At 43.1% G+C, this 19286-nt stretch overlaps 1 protein-coding gene across 2 annotated transcripts in view; it reads right to left on the bottom strand.

The window, feature by feature from the left end:
- The window catches only part of LOC119176106 (low-density lipoprotein receptor-related protein 2), a 151410-nt gene that overhangs the window by 68158 nt on the left and 63966 nt on the right, over nt 1-19286 (bottom strand). For both annotated transcript variants that reach the window (XM_037427248.2, XM_037427246.2), the window contains 8 exons: nt 15996-16172; nt 15369-15513; nt 15176-15275; nt 14837-14965; nt 14610-14713; nt 14254-14371; nt 11352-11544; nt 9670-9803 (listed from right to left, as the gene is read on the bottom strand). In XM_037427248.2, the coding sequence (XP_037283145.1) occupies nt 9670-9803; nt 11352-11544; nt 14254-14371; nt 14610-14713; nt 14837-14965; nt 15176-15275; nt 15369-15513; nt 15996-16172 (1100 nt within the window). The remainder of the gene's footprint in view (nt 1-9669; nt 9804-11351; nt 11545-14253; nt 14372-14609; nt 14714-14836; nt 14966-15175; nt 15276-15368; nt 15514-15995; nt 16173-19286) is intronic.

Here is a 19286-nt window from a genome sequence, read left to right on the forward strand (position 1 = left end):
CATAAGCCACCCCTGTATGCGACTTACAAGCGTCGGTATAAAACTCTACGCATGAGCAGTTGGACTGGAGTTGTCGGAAATGCATTTTAATATGTGCTTCTGGTGCATGTTTAGTGATCTCGACAAATGAGGTGTCACAGTGTATAAGCTGCCACTTCCACGGCGGTAAAAGTTTCGCTGTGGGCATAGGACAAAGTTCTAGCAGCGGAACACCCATTTCCTTACTTAAGCTTCTCACATGCAAAGAGAACGGCTTTCTCACTGCGGGTCGATTATGGTAGAGGGTGGCAGCGGTCATATCGTTTATAACTGAGTAAGAAGGATGCTTTATGTTTCGCGTACCTTTATAAAATATGTGAAACTGCTATAGGATCGCTGCAGGTGAAGTGACCACTGATTCAACTCTACATAGAGGCTCTGGATCGGACTTGTCCTGAAAGCACCGGTTGCAAGTCGGATACCCAGATGGTGAACAGGGTCTAGGATTTTTAATGCACTTGGCGTTGCAGAATGATAAATTATAGAGGCATAATCAAGGCGCGACCCGACAAGGCTTTTGTACAACTTTAAGAGGCACTTTCGATGACTACCCCATGTTGTACGTGATTGGAGTTTTAGGACGTTCATCGCTTTCAAACATTTCATTTTGACATATTTAATATGAGGAATAAACGTCAGCTTAGAATCTAAAGTGGTTCCCAGGAATTTATGCTCGCTGCTCACAGAGAGTTGGTCTCCCTTAATCGCAACATTTGGTAGTGGCATTACCTCTCGTTTGTTGGAGAAAAGTACGCAAGAATTTTTTTTGGTGTTTATTTTAAAACCATTCTCACCCGCTCATTTAGACAATTTATTCATTCAAAGCTGCACTTGTTGTTCTCAGATAGACATATTGCATGATTTGAAACTCATCTGCACATCATCAACATACACAGAATAAAACATCGCGCTTGGAATGACTGACTGCAGGGAGTTCATTTTAACAAGAAAAAGTGTGCAACTAAGCACACCCCCTTGCGGAACACCAGTCTCTTTGGTAAATGATCTAGAGAGAGCATTTCCCACTTTAACGCGAAAGGTTTGGTTAGACAGATAACTTTTAATTGTGTTTAGCATGTTCCCATGGATGCCCATGGCGGCAAGATCGCGTAGAATCCCGAATCGCCATGTGGTATCGTACGCCTTCTCTAAGTCTAGGAATACCGAAAGTACAAACTGCCTATGAATAAATGCATATGCGAACAAGGCGGTCTATTGTCGACCTCCCCTCTCTGAAACCACACTGAAGGAGGTCTAGTATACCGTTTCTTTCTAGAAAGTGGATTAAGCGCCGGTTTATCATTTTCTCATATAGTTTGCATAGGCAGCTTGTTAACGCTATTGGCCTGTAGCTGGTGGCCAAGGACGGGTCTTTGCCTTGTTTAAGCACCGAGATGACTATCGCTTCTTTCCATGACAATGGAATATACCCAGCTTCCCACATGGTATTGAAGACGGTTAGGAGTGTTTTTAGTGCTTCGGGGTGAAGGTACTTGATCATTTCGTACAGTATACGATCGCCACCTGGCGCCGAGTTGTTGCAGTACGCAAGAGATGCCTTAAGTTCAGCAAATGAAAATGGGCAGTTGTAAGTCTCCCTGGACAGACGTTTACATTTAAGGGGTTGCCGCTCTTCACGTTCTTTGAATCTTAAGAACGTTTCTGTATAGTGTGATGCACTTGAGACATATTCAAAGTGTTCACCTAGGCAGTCTGCCTGCTCTTCCAGGCTCTCCCCTCGGCTACTTACCAAGGATAGGGGGTGTGACTCCTGAACCATCAACTTGTTTACCCTATTCCAAACCTTCGTTTCATCAGTGTAAGAACTTATACCGGAGATGTACCTATTCCAACTTTCTTTCTTTGCAAGACGACGCGTTCTTCTGGCTTGAGACTTGACCTGTTTGAAATTGACGAGGTTTTCAGCCGTTGGGTAATTTCGGAGTAGTCTCCAAGCTTTATTTTGTCTATTGCGCGCTTTTCGACAATTGTCCTTCCACCATGGGATGCGACGCTTATTAGTCATTCCGTTAGTTTACTTAATACTTTTCATTGCAGCGTCAATAATAAAACCTGTTACGTATGCTGCAGCATCGTCAATATTAAAATCAGCAATATCATCTCCATCTAAAAATGTAATTTCTCGGAACAGTTCCTAGTTGGCTGACTTGGTGTTCCAACAAGGAAAGTCAGGCGAGCATGTATCTTCTTTTGTTAACTTCAACATAATCGGGAAGTGGTCACTCCCAAAGGGGTTCTTGAGAACGAACCACTCCAGATATGGAATTAATGTACTCGAGACAATACTCAGGTCTGTAGAAGAGTATGTGTTGTGTGTAGAGCTATAATATGTTGGTTCTTTTTTGTTTAGTAGACATGCACATGACGAAAACAGAAAGTGTTCTATTAGGTGTCCTCGCGCATCTAAACAGGAGTCGCCCCATAGGGGATTATGTGCATTTAGATCACCAACGACTATATATGGGGGAGGAAGTTCATCAATGAAGCTTTGAAATTGTGTCTTCCAAAGTTGACAGCAAGGAGGAATGCAAATAGAGGTAATTGTTAGTAGCTTCCCAAACAGCACTGCTCGAACAGCAACTGCCTCAAGAGAAGTTCGGAGGTTTAATTGCTTACAGGCAACACCTTTATCAACTATTATAGCGACACCGCCCAACTAAGCGGCAGCGTCGTCACGGTCTTTGCGGAAGATGGCATATTGCTTTAGAAAGTTTGTTTGTGTGGACTTGAGATGTGTTTTCTGAACACACAGCACCTTTGGAGTATGTTTATTAAGAAGTTCTCCAATATCATCGAGGTTATGGAGAAGTCCTCTCACATTCCACCGTAATATCTGTGTGTCCATTTTAGATGTGTTTTATGCTGTGTGCTCAAGGATGGAAAGTTAGCTCACGTACCCTTTCCAGGGACCGTGACACGAGATTTTCCTTTTTTGGATCAGTCGACAGAGTCGCGCCGATCCTTAGGCGCTGGCTGCGCCCTCACGCTCGGTGTTGTGTCCATCGCCTCTTGCGAGGCGCTGGGTTTGTTTTGAGGGCCTCGCCTCAAAAGACGAGACCTCTAGCCCCCAGACCTGAGGATAGGGGGTCTTTCTTGGATGGCGGGGCAGCACTAGCTGCAACCGCCGAGGGGACTTATGGCGTCACCGCTGGCTCACTACGCGTGTGCCAGACAGCCGCCGGGGGCCGTCGTGGTGCTGCCCCCTGACGCGCTACTTCGGCAAAGCTAGTTTCTGGTAGGTAGGACACCTGCCTTCGTGCCTCCCTAAATGAAATGTTTTGTTTTACTTTAATTGTGACAATTTACTTTTCTTTTTTCCAGCATGGGCATGACCGCGAGTATGCGGCATGCTCCCCATTACAGTTTGCACAGTGAAGAGAGTTTTCACAGGCATCAGATGTGTGTTCTTCAGAACTGCATTTAGCACAACTTAGGCAGCTTCAGCAGTTCTGTGAACTGTGGCCGAACCGCTGACATTTGAAACATCGGAGAGGGTTTGGTATATATGGCCTCACTCGAAGCTTGATGTAACCAGCCTCAACAAAGTCGGGCAGTACACTTGAATTGAAAGTAAGTATCAGGTGCTTAGTCTGAACTTCTTTGCCATCACGCCTCATCCTAAATCGTTTCACGTCGATGACATTCTGTTCGCTAATACCCTCCAGGAGTTCAGCCTCCGTTAGCCCTAACAGGTCATCATCTGAAACAACACCACGGGTGGTGTTCATGGTTCAGTGTGGAGTTACTATTAATTTGGTATCTCCGAATTTCATTAGATTAGGCAGTCTCTCATAGTTTTTGGTCGCAGAGCTCCAACAGGAGGTCACCACTTGCCATTCTAGATGCTTTATATCCTGGGCCAAAGATTTCCGTCAAAGACTTTGAAACTAGAAAAGGTGAAAGTGTTCGTACTGATTTGCCGGGTGTGTCAGCTTGGATAACGTGTAATCGGGGAAAAAATACTTTCTGGTGACCAAAAAACTTGAAGACTTCATCGGTGCGCCGTCTTTTCTGAGGGCGATCAGGGAGTGAGGGGAAGGAACTAGCCATATGTAAATGTTTACTTTCGGCAGTGGCGCCAGCCACCCACCATGAAGTCCTACAAGGGGATGCTGCAGGGTCTAAGTACAGGCCCTGCAGACGCCAGCTGTACGCCACCACTATAACCGAATATGGTGTATCCAAGGTAGGATAGCCACACAGGGTTAACCCTTGCCACCAGGGAACACGGAAGTCAATGGAAGTGAGCAGAGGACAGGAAAGATTTAAAGTAAGAGAAAAGACGAAGATGGAGAGGGAGAGACAGGAAAAGGCGACTGCCGGTTTCCCCTGGGTGGGTCAGCCCAGGGGTGCCGTCTACGTGAAGCCGGGGCGAAAGGAGTGTGTTGCCGCCACTGGGGGGCCTTAAAGGTCCAATCACCCAGCATTGGCTCAACCCCCAGGATCCCCTTTTCCTCGAACATGGCAAAGCCACGCACGGCTGGGCGTGGGAGGGGGTCGAAACCCCTCGTTAGCTCGGGTCCGTGGTGTAGCTACACACCAAACACCTGCTTGCGCGGACGCCCCTGCGGGGGCAGAACAAGACATGCTTCACTGCTGATGATATGATATGATGATATATTGCGTTCATTGGCGCAAGGGCCATGTGATGGCCAAAGAGCGCCAGTATATTAAACAGAAGATGTGGGCAATGGGTGTGATGACTGGCTGCATAGGGGCCTGAAATTCCTTGCCCGAGGCAGGTAAAACATCGAGGTATTAAAATGAAGAGACTAATATGAAATATGTACAGAGAAAGTAAGTGGCTACCGGTTCTGATAATGATATGGACAGATGATACAGTACGAATGTTTGTCAATGCCCTTGTCTCCAAGGAGAGCGAGGCATGTGCTTTGTAATGTATCTTCTGCAGCAGCGGCCTTATTATCTGTTATTACTCTGGTGAACATTTTGTAACTGGTGAAAAAGTAGGAACACAAAAATGAGTGGAGGAAAGACGCAGATGGGTGCCAAACTACTTCGTTACACATGCCAAGAACCTGCTGGGAACACAGCCAACTACGCACCAAATGTAGTACTATGCATTAACCAGCGTCCGTATAGGATTCCCCTTCAGAGGGGGGGAGGCAAAGGTTCGTGGCAGGGGTCTCCTCCTTATGTTCATGTATGGGGCTGACGCACTTTCTCTGCCCCCCCCCCCCCCCCCTCTTGCGCAGGCCTATGACAAAGTACCAATTTGAGTGTTTTTACGTGCACCATCAGCATGAGAGAAGGAATGAATATAGTGTCACAGCAAATATTGTCTAAAGTGCCCACCGTAAAGCCATTTCTTTCCTTTTGCCAATGTTGCAAATGACGCATTCTCGCATGACCGTCCGATGGCACGTAATGACGACACTAAAGAGCATTTCGAAAATACTGCGTGGTCCGGGATACGTAGCCAACGCAGCGGCTGGCATAGCGATGAAACCCACATAACCGGCTGTCCGCGATAAATGTGTACCAGGGAGCCAATCATCTGCTGGCTAGTTGGGTGCAGCGCTTCGCCTTCTTCGCGTACACACCGTGCCGAGCTGCTTGCGCCCACTCTGCTTTTCGGTAGTCGCCACATCCCCTTTGTTCTTTGCCAATGGTTGTCAGAAAATACCCCCGCAACAGCATTCAAGGAGGAATAACTGATCGGCCGATTCCGTGTTCTTGCAGCAGTGCAACTGCACGCAAATTCAACAGCGCACACGTACAAAATGGCAACCATCATGTAATATCTGCTCACAATACTGCTGTCAACATTATTTTCGGCTCCAAAACCACCTTGTGGCGCAGCAATCGCACAAATTAGATAAAAAAGACCCGTTTGGAGCATGCAGTATGGCGCAGTAATTTCCAGTTGGCACAGATTGGCGCAGGATTCCCACCACTGCTGGCGACCAGTCACCAAGGTGCGGCTTGATAATGTGTACAGTCGATTTCCGATATATCGAATGATTGGCTATATTGAACAGTTGAGAAATTTCCTTGAATTTCCCATGCAGAAGTATGAGACTGTTGCACCTGCATATCGAACTTTCACACAGCGAGACATCCGCTATATCTAATGCTGCGCCATACCGAAGCCTTAAAGGTGCATTTTTTTCCCCAATCCAGTATTGATCAACTTTTGGTCATGTTCTAACGAATTTCGATTGTTCGCGTGCAGGTGACACAAAGGTGCTGTTATTCCATCGAGCTGATCTGGTTTGTTGCATGGCGCTTCCGAATGCCCGGGTATGTTTGATGCGCGGTCTGCTGGTCTTAATGCGCGGGCAGATTGTTTTTCAAAAGAGACTGATTGCCGAGAACACCAAAATGAGAATGCGAAATGACTCAGATCTAGTTGCAATGTTCGCATTGCATTCTTTGTTTGTTTTGTGCACAATAGTATTTGAGCCTGAAAAGCATTGTCTTCAAGATCAGCAACATCGTGACGTATTTTGCGTTTTCGGTTTTAAAACTCTTGTCTCAGAGGCTACGCTTTTTTCTAGCTTTTCGCATCAAAGCAGTTACTAATACTCATCAAAATAATTTTTCTTTTCGTCTTGAAACGATTTGCCTGGCGAGCCTTCTTTGTCATATGCTGTGCAGCCCTGTCAGCTAAGTACTGTCGACGCAGGACAAGGGTGCGTAGTGCCTGCACTGTACAGTGCCCTCGGAAACTCCAGAGGAGTTCAGCACATTCACATAGGCCATATTGCCATCCTTAAAGTGAGCACAGTATCAAGAGTGCATATTTTCAATGTGTGGTGTCCAAAGAAAATGTTTTTTTGAAGTGCTCTCCCCCACGACAATTCAACAACTCATTAAGGTTTTGAGTTTTCCCATAGAGCCATTTAACAAGTAATTCTGAAAGAGCTATTTCTGGACAATTTGGCTTAACAGCCTCAACAACAGATGCTGGAAGGTGTTCTATATGAACGAATGATTCACCATTCGACTGGACTTTGTTGAATTTAAACCAAGTTTTGGCACCCTTTGGGCAGCACCTGTGGGATGGGTTGGTATCCTTTGATGCCAGGTGAAAATAGGTGGCCCGGCCAGCTTTTCGCATGTCCTTCAAGCTGGCTCTATTTCTTTGAATGACCAAACAATAATAGTTTCAGTGCTCACAAATGACGACACCAATGAGACGTCCCTAGCCATATGTAGATTTCCTGACAGAAAGCTTGATGCGTCTGCTTTCTTTCATTTTCGAAGTTCTGGACCCTTTATTTTCTGAATGTGCCAAACGCATTCCAGCTTGCAAACTGCAACCTCTCCATATGGCTACATGCATGATGTTTAAACTGTAAGGAATCCCTTGGTACATAACAATGGAGGCATGGCAGGCCACCGCACAAGTTTTGAAACATGCAATTTTTAGAGAAAAAAAAAAAAAACCACCGAGACAAACAAACGAATGATTCTGGTTCAGAAAGGGCTGAAGATGTCAAATATAATACAAAAAAATGTTTTTAAACATTGTTACTCTTTACGCTGTCCCCTTCAATTTGTCAACAATCCCACAAAGAATGGGTAAATCATAATGTGCTGACGTAGCTAGAAATACTCGATTAGCCCGCACGTCATCGCTCTGCTACAGTGAAGCACGTATTGCTCTCCGCAGGTGCACGTTTCGATTGACCACAAGACCGTTTTTTTTTTTGTCCTCCCTTTTTCTTTTTGGCGCTGGAAGTACTAGTGGGCTCCAGCTAGTACTTCCAGAAGTGGGCTCCAGAAGTACGTGCTCCAGCTGCCACTCATTAGTATCGCTACATTGCCATTGCCTTGTGGCTCTCAAGAGCAGTCGTTTCCACGAACTTGCGGCAAAATTGGGATCAGGAATTGGCACATGGCATCCAAAGTTTTCTAATCAACCAAACTGATGCTGACCACCACTTCAAATTATATGCTCAGACTTGCATTGCAAAATATGGAACCACAGAAATATTTTGAATTAAGAAGGATTTCAAAATAGCAGTTTGAATTATTGAGGTTTTACTGTGTGTGTGCATTTTTTTTTTGCGATTGTTCACTTTGAATAACCTTCGTTTTTTTTTTTGTTTCTCACTGCAGAACTTATCTATACGGAGTAGCCGAGGTAATATGGACCTACACCTTTCCACAGCAAAACAGAACAGAAGTTGCTAATAGTAATCGGCTTTTATGTCGTAGGCACGGAACTTGACAAATGCTATGTGGTTGGTCGTTCACCTCGCTATTCTCAGCGAGTGTAGTACTCCTTTTTCACTAAAACTTGCCGACATCGTTTTTATGTTGCCCTCGGGGAAGTTCTTTCCTTCCCCCAACAAAGCACCACATTGAACACGTGGTAAGGTGTAAACCGGCCAATGCCCTTTCTCTTTGGGTGGCCTATCTTTCGGGTGCCAGAAATCAACCTGCTACAATCCACTTCCATGAAAAGCATGTCCATACAGTTTCTCGTGGTGGATTCCACAGCTTTCTTCCAAGCTTTGAAGGGAGATGGCCCAATTTTTCACACAGAGAGTCAGTGCGTCTTCAGAAATTTCTACCCGCAATTTCCACAAACCGATTCGGCCCATGCATTCCTCGCCTATACCTGGCTAGCTAACAGCTGTCCAACACTCAATCGAAATAATTTGTCGGGGGCGAGCTCTGGAAAAATGGCACCTAGACCCAGACGATGAAAAAGTAACGAGTAACGCGACACCACATGTTACCGAAAAATGATAATGTAAGTATGTTACCCATTACAGTAGTGTAATTGTAAACAAGTACATAACTAAGTTGCCGAAAAGAGTAACGCCTGACCGGTAACTGTGTTACTTGCAACGCTTTACCACCAACACTGCATAGGCCCAACATTCCAAGTTTCAGAAAATTTCATCGAGCCCAAATTGCGAAAATAGGAATAATACATGTTCGCCATCAACCAGGGCGATTTCGGGTGCGAAATTTAAAAATAAAACTTCAACCTTGATTTTCTCCTCTAATAATGAACATATGATTGTGAAGCTTGCGAGATTAAAGTTCTCAGATATTGATTGATTGATATGTGGGGTTTAATGTCCCAAACCACTATATGATTATGAGAGACGCCGTAAGGAAGGGGTCCGAAAATTTCGACCGCCTAAGGTTCTTTAACGTGCACCCAAATCTGAGTACACAGGCCTACAACATTTCCGCCTCCATCGAAAATGCAACCGTTGCTGCCGGGATTCAATCCCGCGACCTGCGGGTCAGCAGCCGAGTACCTTAGCCACTAGACCACCGCGGCGGGGCGTTACATCGATAATTTATTGTGAATTCCAGGTCTCGTGCTGCACGTTAACATTTTGCTCGCGTGTTCTCGAAAGCCTCTACTACTGATATGCAGCATTTTCTGACCATGCTCAAAAAGCATTGTAGGGCCCTTTTAAAGGTAATGTTAGCCTTTTTCAAGTTCAACTAGAGCCTTGATTTTTTTTTGTCATGAAAGCAGTTAAAGAAAGCTGTAATTTTAGAAAAAATCTTGCATTTTTTAGTGTGGCATCTCTGTAAGAGGGCAGGGTGTGCATTCATGTTTACGAGTGCTAATTAATTACGGTGAAAGGCAACTTCAATACTGATAAGTACCTTTCATTGCAGCATTTCTGGGACAGGTCCATGTGTGCAACATCCGTGTAATGGAGCCATTCAGGTGTGCAGCTTTAACTGTCATTAAATCTTGGTCAGCTGCTGCACGCTCTCGCTCCATCCACAAAACAAGTCTACAAGCAAAAAAAGATCTTATAGCCACTGTAAAGTTAAACAAATTACAACAGCAAAATTCTGTAATGTTGAGTCTAGTAGTACTTACACCTGCAAGCTGCTGCCCCTAATATTCATAGACGATTCAGATGAGAAAGCATAAAAAAGAAACCAAAGTTTAGCATAGATATGCCTCAGATTAATGGCTAGGTGGGAGAGTTGGTCTGGGTTCATACTGATGTATCATGGCAGTGCAGTCACTATTAACTAATACAAAAGACAGGATTAAGACAGGACATGCACTGTACTCTAAACATTTTTTTTTATTTTAGAAAAAATGTTATATGCAGCCAGCATAGTCACGCAAAAAGAAAAATTGCCATGGATGTGTGAAGCAAACCACATCAAGATAACAGCTGGAGGCAAACTGCCTAGTGATAAACATACACAGCAATAAAAACATTATGTAATGGCCCTATAATACATAGGTACTGATGAGACACTCAAATTACTTTCTTTAGCGGGGTTAGACATGCTTGCCTGATGCATTTATCTTTCAATCTGGTGACGTGAAACGCTTCAATTCTGGTTATTTTGTTGTCATATCATGAAAGGACAGTGGTACCAATAAAAAACATGGATTGCATCTACACGAAAGACAATTGGTGGAATTACATTGGTCAAAGCAGGAGGCACATGAACACAGGGCTGCAAGAACACTGACGCTCACTCTCCCCTTCTAATTCCACTACATATCTAGCCAATATGTCTTGTGTGGATGCATTCCACATTTTCTTGATACCATTGTTCTTTCATGACATCACAATAAAATAAGAGGATTAATTGAACGCTTTCACATCACCAGATTAAAAGATAAATGCATCAGACAAGCATCTGTAACCTTCTCAAACATGAATTTGAGTAGCTCGTCAACATGTGCATATTAGTGCCTTTTTATAATGTCTTTATCGTGTATGTTTACGAACAGGCCATTTGCCCTTTCCTCTAATCTTGGTGTGGTTTACTTTTCACCATCTGTGACAATTTACTTTTGGGCGACGATGCTGGCTGCATATAAAGGGCATTTTTGTCAATAAGTTTAGTTGTGAGTACAGCGTATGTCCTGTCTTCATCTTGTCCTTCGTATTCATTGCTGCAGTGCCGTTAATACAGAGCAACTGAACATTTTTACAGTAGACATAGTACAATAAATATTTATTACAGCAAATTACTTCCCTGAGTAGCTCTTTGAAACTAGCTTGCAATACAACAGCATAAAAGAGCTTTTGATTTGCTGCACCAGCCACACAAAGTCGAACAAGATATGTTATGCAAGAAAACCTGCCTTGTTTATAGACTGTTCATCACTGTCTACATCTTTACGATCTACTCAGTCTTACTGAATATCACTATGACACAGAAAGCATCAATTTTTTGTTTTATGAAAGTACCATCACTGAAATTCCCAATAAGACCAGTTTCTTCGAAACAGAGGGTAGCTAAAGCTTCTATGGCTGTCACAGACTATGCATACTTGGCAAGCAAATTTGTCCCAATGGTCCACCAACCTGTTCACAGCATCCACTGCAAGATCACTGACATGTCGCACAGAATCCCAGATGAGATTGCTGCAGTACCGTCCGCCTGTTGAACACACAGAGATCTGGCTGCGAATTTCGCTGTTGAGCTGCACAGAGTTTCCTATGTACAGGTTGCCAGATAAGCAGTCGATCGATAGTGCAGTCAACTTCACCAAGGACCCTGGCAGAATAAGTGAGAAAGGAAGTGAACATCTTTCTGAACAGCTGTTATACCCATCATCTTGGGACTAGAGTAGCAATGCTGCTGTTTACAGCATACAAAAATATAGGGGAGAGGGAGAGAAAGTGTTTTTTTTTTTTTAAGTTTGCCAAATGCACTAAATTTTTGTAGTATAACAGGCACTTCACTGATGCACGAACCTTAAGTGCAGCACACAACTTTGGAGAACATATAAACAGTGTACAGGATTAAGACAGAAAAGAGGGGATGACAGGATAGTGCACCGACACTCAAATGCATTTTTTTTTTTCATTGAACAGGCACAAAATGTTGCCTTAAATAACGCTACATAAGAGGTTTCAATTTAGTCTTCTTTCAACAACATTCCAGTTGAGAGTCAACATACCATACTTTTGTCTCTCCTTTGTTTTCATCTTTTGTTCTGTTCAGTACATCATCCTACAAACTCACCCAGCAAGCTTTACTTTTACAAACTTGGAATTAGAAAGACTAAAAAAAAAGCTTGCAGAAACACGCTTCTTCAGTTACAGCCGCAAAAATTTTGACAATTAGGCATAACCTCTTCAGTCTCTGTGACCTCGATTGGGGTCCCTTCTTCGAGCAAGCGCAGTTAATTCTGAAGCAAACATTACCTTCAATTTGCATTTCTAGTGTGGAAGACATTACTTAACTCAATGATATGGTGCTGCATGTTGAGCATCTACGGTGCACAGTGAGTTTGAAAATGGAGTTTTCCAGAGACAAACTTTTTCGTCTTCACGGTGTGTAAATAAAATTTTTCGAAGTTTATGTTTGCTCAGCATGTAAGACAGCTCCATCTGAATGGTCTCCAATGAAGTTGTAATCTATTTTCATGCACAAACAATGTTATGAATTGTAGTTAACAGCTGTGTAAATTAATCAGATAAATTCTAATCAAGTTTACTTTGTACAAATAATCAAATTTCATTAGTTTTTTTTTTCATTGTTCATCCAAATTAAATTTCCCATTTTCTTGTATACTCTAGACCAAAAAAAAAAGTTTGAAATCAATTGACCAGGAATTGTCTTCTTGGGTCAATGAAGGATAAAGTACCTGAAAGCGTTAATGCCTTTTGCTTGCCTTAAAACGTGGCTGTCGAAGCTGGGATCGACCCCAACCTAATAAAGCTTACCAGCACAACACCACAGCCACTGGGCTGCTGCAGAGAGGGAAACTGCTGCTACTGATGTCACATATTGTAATATCCTGTATGAATGAATTGAATAGGCCTGCATTCTTTGAGCTTCCTTCCCAATTCATAGAAAGAAAAAGAAAACTTCAAAGGACACCGATGAAGGAAGCTTTTCATAGACAGAATTTTTGTAAGTCAACCTGATGAAATGTGTGAAATTTAAAACATGTCTGAATGTAAAAAATTGTAATCGGTTGGTTGATACATATTCTAAACAATGTATTTCACATAAAGAAACATTAGGTTTTGCATCTATTCTGGTAAAGGCCAACACATAAATATACAGCCAAAGTGCACTACGTCTTCATATTTAAATCACCTGAAAAAACCTCCCAGGCAGTTTATCCATGATGTGTTATATTGCCACACTATCACTGTTATAAGCTTAACTCCAACTACAGTAATACAATGAGAAAGTCGACATTCATGAAAATGACAGCAAAGATCATACCATGTGGAAATTATTAAAGGGACTCTGAAACAATTTTGACGATTTTGTACAAACACATTGGGCCGGTAGACCAAGTCCCAAAGGTTATTAGAGACTGATTTGGGCTCTTCGTGTAAAATGTGTAATTTATTACGCTTTAAAGCTGCGAATCCGTGCAGATCGACACATATTGTTGCGACTCGGCCAAACGCGTCTTCAACCGCGCATTCACAGAGCAACGTGCTCCGGCCACTTGAGGCCAGAGCATTGGCTGTCATGTGCTGTAGAATGCGTGGAAGTAAGATCGGCTGGTAGGGTGGCAGCACCTGTCGGGAAGATATGAACCAATCTGCGATCTTCGTCTCTGCTGCCAGATGGCATGCGTGCTGCCAGGCACAGTGTGATAACCTCCGAAACTGCGCGCAACCTGTCGGCGTGCCATCTAAGAAGTCTAGACTGGTAAAAGCTCAAATCGTCGAGCGCTCTCATGAAAGCTCTGCAATTGCCAGCGATGCCAGTATGCCTTTCAAGTTAAGAAGGGCAGGCAGAGGTGAGAACGAGGGTATAATATAATTGTCCGTAGTGGTCTTGGTACATGGTGCGTCACTTAATTTGTGGTGCGAATGGTTTGATGATGCTCTAGCTCAAACACTCACAAAACTTTTAAAAAGCGTTTCAGAGGTCCTTTTAAGTTTATGCTAATAACAAAATGCAAGTGGAGGGCTCACAATTTATTCCACACCCGCTACAACACTTTTAGAAAGCTGATAACTAAGGTTATCGAAAGTAACCAACGTGCAGCCTCTACCATCACAATCATGCTCTTTTGTTTAATACATGCCGAGAAACTATTTATTTATTTATTCATTCGTAAAGTACTGCTAGCCTTCTCTTTTACCACAGCATATAGTACTGTCAGAATAATAATACTAATAATAATAATAAAATAAATTTCAGGCTAATAAGCATTAAGTTTGGGTTAATTTTGTTTAGAGTTGCATTGAAGATTATTACAGGCATACCAGGAGAGTTGAAAAGTCTTACCAAATTTTGCAAATATTTCAGTAGTGTAGGTCTTGAGCATGTGTCTTTTTATCGTTCTCCCTTCAATCCAGTACAAAACTTCATTTCGGCTATCGAAGGTTAAGGCAAAAGCAGTGACCTGCAAGAAAATTTAAAAATCATCAAGGATTTGTTTAAGACAGCTTTCATTGGGGCCTGACCTCAAAAAGAAAGCCACATACACATTTTAGTGCACATACACAAAAAAGATGAAGTACTAGTAGTGTTGGGGGCGCATGTAGAAGTAATGTGCCAAGTGATGGGAAGTGAAAAATTAGTACTATACATCTACCTTCGTGGCTGCTGGACTTTCTTTTTTAACAATACTAAAAGCTTACGTGTAGCTTCACAGGAGGATAAATCCACCGAAACGGATCCTCTGTGTAGGCAAAATAGACAATATTTGTCTCCTTTGTTTGATAAAGAACCAGTGGTTCATGATCTGTAAAAATAAATTGCAACAAAAGAAAAAATTACAAAAACTCACATGGGAACTGTGCATTTAATCAAGGCGATTCAGCCATTCCATCAGCAGATTGCAATAAATTGTGCACATTTTTTTTACCTTTGCAAGTCCGCTTGTCGGAGCTAAGTTGCAGGCCATATGGACACATACACAAAGGCCGATCATCTCCCATAACACACAGATGACTGCAGAAGCCATTGTTATTGGCACAATAATTTGTTGTGTTGTCTAAAAGAAAACATTTTACAAGTTCACAGGCTGTACAACTGAACCAGTAATACAAAATAAAACATGGTTACAAAGTAAGAAAGTTGGAACACAAAGCTGAAAATGATAATCACTTCTCTAAATGATAGGGTACCTTGAACAAAGAAAAGGTGAAAGTCCTTATCAATGACGGACAAGTTTGCTTTACCTCGTAATCAATAATTTACTTACACGTGGGATGTCTAGAAGGATGAACAATAGCAGCCTGATAGAGTGTACTACTGGAATGGAGAACCACCTTCTGAGATGCGTTCAATGAAAACCGATGTGCCTGGTAATCAAACATTTATTGTGAGAATGCATTCGGAAGCCAACTGACACTAACATGCACAACAAAACGTGAAGTGAAGATGAGAATACTTGCCTTATATATACTAGAAAATGCAAGGTCTGTCCAATAAAAGTAATCACCAAACACATCCATTGAAAAAGGCTTGGAAAATGTTGACAAGTGAAGTATTTTTTTATGGTCTGTCCCATCATATTTAACAGTGTGGATTGAGCCAGACCTGTAACGAAATTTTGAGACTGAAGAATAAAAGCACACACAATCATCGACCAAAATTTGGCACCACAAAAACCGGCCATGTGACATGAATGAAAATGTTCGCAGGAAATGCCAACGTGATGCTTTATTTCCCATCACTCCTAATGCAGCACACTCAAGTGAACCGGAGCTACTAAAGCTTCTTACACAAAAAGAGGGCGAGGGGGTGCAAGAAGGAGGAGAGGGAAGCTTGCAATGAAGAATGTATATACGGGGTGCATGTGCAAAAATGAAAAGTGAAGGTGACTCAAGAGAGATCCCACAAGGGATCCACTGGACTGTTAATAAAACACAGACATAATAAAAAGGTTGAAAAAACAATTTGAATTTTAACTTGTATTACATTATGAGTGGAGGAAGGCATTACGAAAAGTGGAAGTTGGCTTGACAATTTTCAGGCTCTTTTGCTAGACAGACAGGATAATGTGTTATTTCTTAACTTACCCAGCATCAATCCAATAGACTCTATTGACCGCATAATCCAGCGTAATTCCATTGGGCAAAGATTCTGGCAGGTTACTGTACTCGCCCACATTAACTATCACCTTTCTTGAGCTGCCATCCAGGTAGCTTCGCTCAATTCGTGGGTTTTCATTATCCCAGTCAGTCCAAAAGAGGAACCTGTGCACATGAAGTTAATGTTGTAAGCAGGTAAAATTACGAAGCCGAACTTTGAAAAGAGTGTGCAAATTAACTGAAAAGCTTAATCAGCAAATATCCTAGCAACACTAAAACACACTGATTTGTACAAATATAGCTACATTCCTGCAACTTTTGACTGTATAAACGCTTTGCCAATGACAGATTTTTTTGTCTTTGCTTGACATGAAATTTATTGCCACTCCTGCCATAGCCCATGATGGGCTGCACTATGTATAAATAAATAATAAATAATAAGCTCGACAGATGAATATTCTGACAGCTGGGCATCAAGCAATTGATCAAAGGTGTAAAAGTTTTAGCATACTAAATTTCTTAACTCTTGTAATAAATGATGGGTTCTACATCTCTATAGGGTTAGGGCTGCTCATTACTTCATACACTCTTGGGCTTTTTACTCATAACTTCCTACCATATTGCATCCTTCTGTCCTTGGTCAGTGTTTTGATTACTGATGCTTATGCTGACAGTGACACACTTAAAGCGATACAGACACCTTTTTTTCGGAGGAAAGTTTATTCTGCCATACAGATCTCCAGACAGCTATGAGCAAGAGTGACGTACAGCAAATGCCGATAAGTTATTTTATTTTGATATTATAGTCAACTGTGTCACGGGCCACCTTCGCGAACCGCGACCAAGGCGGAGACCGAACGCCAACCAAAGCGGGCTTTATACTATTCCCCGTGTTTCACTCCGGTTGCGTACATGCACAACATGCAGTTGTTGACCGACTACGGATGGTCGAACGTTGTCCCCCGTGCCGCGACAGTTGCCACACGTGCAGCGCGCTGGACTGACGATTGAAGAAGCAATGCGCGGACGACGATAAGTCATGAAAACTTGTGCGTGCATATACCATCGTTTGGTGGTGCTGCCAGGGGTGAAAGCGTCTAGATCTTGGAAAATTGCGACACTTCTAGATCTATGCCGCCACACTCTTGATGCGCCGCCGACCTCCTTTTTTCACCTCCTTGTTCGCGTCCCAGCTGAATGGCTGGGACACGTGCTACCACCTAATCAGGTGACCCTGACGTAACAAAAAGCTCGTGCAAGTAAATCTCGCGCGCTTTTCGTTCCTCACGTGCGCCATGAACCCTCCAGGCATGTACGTACGCATGTATGTATGTATGTGTACGCATGTATGTATGTGTACGCATGTATGTATGTGTACGCATGTATGTATGTGTACGCATGTATGTATGTGTACGCATGTATGTATGTGTACGCATGTATGTATGTGTACGCATGTATGTGTACGCATGTATGTGTATGTATATGAATGAGATTGCGTGTGCATGTGTGTGTACATGTGCACTATTGTGCGAGCGTGCATTTTCACATGTCTATTCACAAGCAATTATGTGCATGCATTTATGCTTGTATGTATTCGCAAGTGCGTTGTACGCGTGTGCACGCATGTGTATGTGTGAGCTTCCACGTGCCTATCGCCTCCGTCGAAAATGTCCCAAATCAAAACCACGATGTGATTGTGAGAGACGCCGTAGTAGAGAGCTCCGGAAGTTTTTCTACCTGGGTCTTTTTTACGTGCACCTGAATCAAGCGCACGTGCTCCGAGCATTTTCGCCTCCATCGAAAAATGTACGTGGCCGCCACAGCCGGGATTCAATGCCGCAACAGCAGTCGAGTACCATAACCACCATGCCACTGCAGCGGGGGTGCACATTATTAGAGAGTTTTAGTTTGGCGTATTTAGGCTCCGCTCAGCAGCTTAGCGGAGAGGGAATGTGAGTGCACATGCACCCTCCACTATGGCCAAAAGCGGGTTAGCAATTGAGTGGTTCCCCCGTCAGGTGGCGAGGGGGTGAAGATTCATCCCAGCGTGGCCCCATACCTATTATGTCAATGTTTGGGGCCGATTTTCAGCCTACCACCCACGAGTCGCAGCACCCCTTCCATATATTGTCAATATATGTGGTTGATCACTTTGCAATCCCCCCCCCCTCCACGACCACACCTGTGTGCACGAGTGATTAAAAAAATTATCACGTGATGAAGTCACCATGACATAAACGATGCCGAAGTGTGACGCCATTATGTCACCTCGTTATGGCATCGTCACTTTACACTATCTTTGATATCGGCCAACCAATCGCGGATGCAGTGCAAAACAAAGTGAGGTGCAGGACCTTGAATTTATTTAAGACCCTACAGGTAGTGCAAAACCACAATCGATGCAGAAAACTCTCGGGGGGAGGGGTGAATTAAAGTTATCGACGAAGAAGAACAATGCATTTCCCAACGAGCTGGCTTAGGCGATAGCACAATTAATGGCCTCGCGAGTTTTTATTGTTAATGATGGCGTAAAAAGTAAACATGTCCAGTTATTGATCTCGCCACCAATTATTCATGTTAGTCATACAATGGTGCCAATCATGAACCAATTGAAAGAGACTCTAGAGTTGCGCCAATTACCTTTTATTTTTTTAGTACCATGCCCGCACCGACGGGCACATACGGCTTCTTACGAGCTATTTGAAGCTTTCAACTATTTGAGAAAACAAGATAGGGCAAGAGGAAGACCTAGAAAAGAAATATAATACAAGAAATAAAAAAGGTCTTAAAACCATTAGCATGAGCTAGCCACTTACTGTGCTCACACCTGCTACGTTCTAGTGGTTATTCATACAATTTCTAGCTTATGATTTCCTGTAGCTAGTCTACATTCGTCATTCCACACATAACTAAATTAAGCCCCCTCCGCTCATGATAAATTGCATCCAGAAAGCGTTCCTCAGATGGTGGAGTATGTGTGAACCATTGCGGTAATATACCAGCTAGACATAAACAAACCAGATCTCCCTTTCGCACCACACAAACACGTTCTAAGCGCGGTGAGTCAATGCAGTATTATGTTGCAGGGACATAGTACTCAGTATCACCAAAATGATCGCAATGTTAGCTAACAACCGCAAAAATATCAGGCGCCTATCAGGCGTGCGGGAAAAGCTTACAATGGATGGATGGATGGATGGATGGATGGATGGATGGATGGATGGATATGGCTGTACCCTTTAGATCAGGCGGTGGCTAACGCCACCAAGCCGTAATACT

The sequence above is a fragment of the Rhipicephalus microplus genome, chromosome X (assembly GCF_043290135.1).
Source record: "Rhipicephalus microplus isolate Deutch F79 chromosome X, USDA_Rmic, whole genome shotgun sequence".
Lineage (NCBI taxonomy): Eukaryota > Metazoa > Arthropoda > Arachnida > Ixodida > Ixodidae > Rhipicephalus > Rhipicephalus microplus.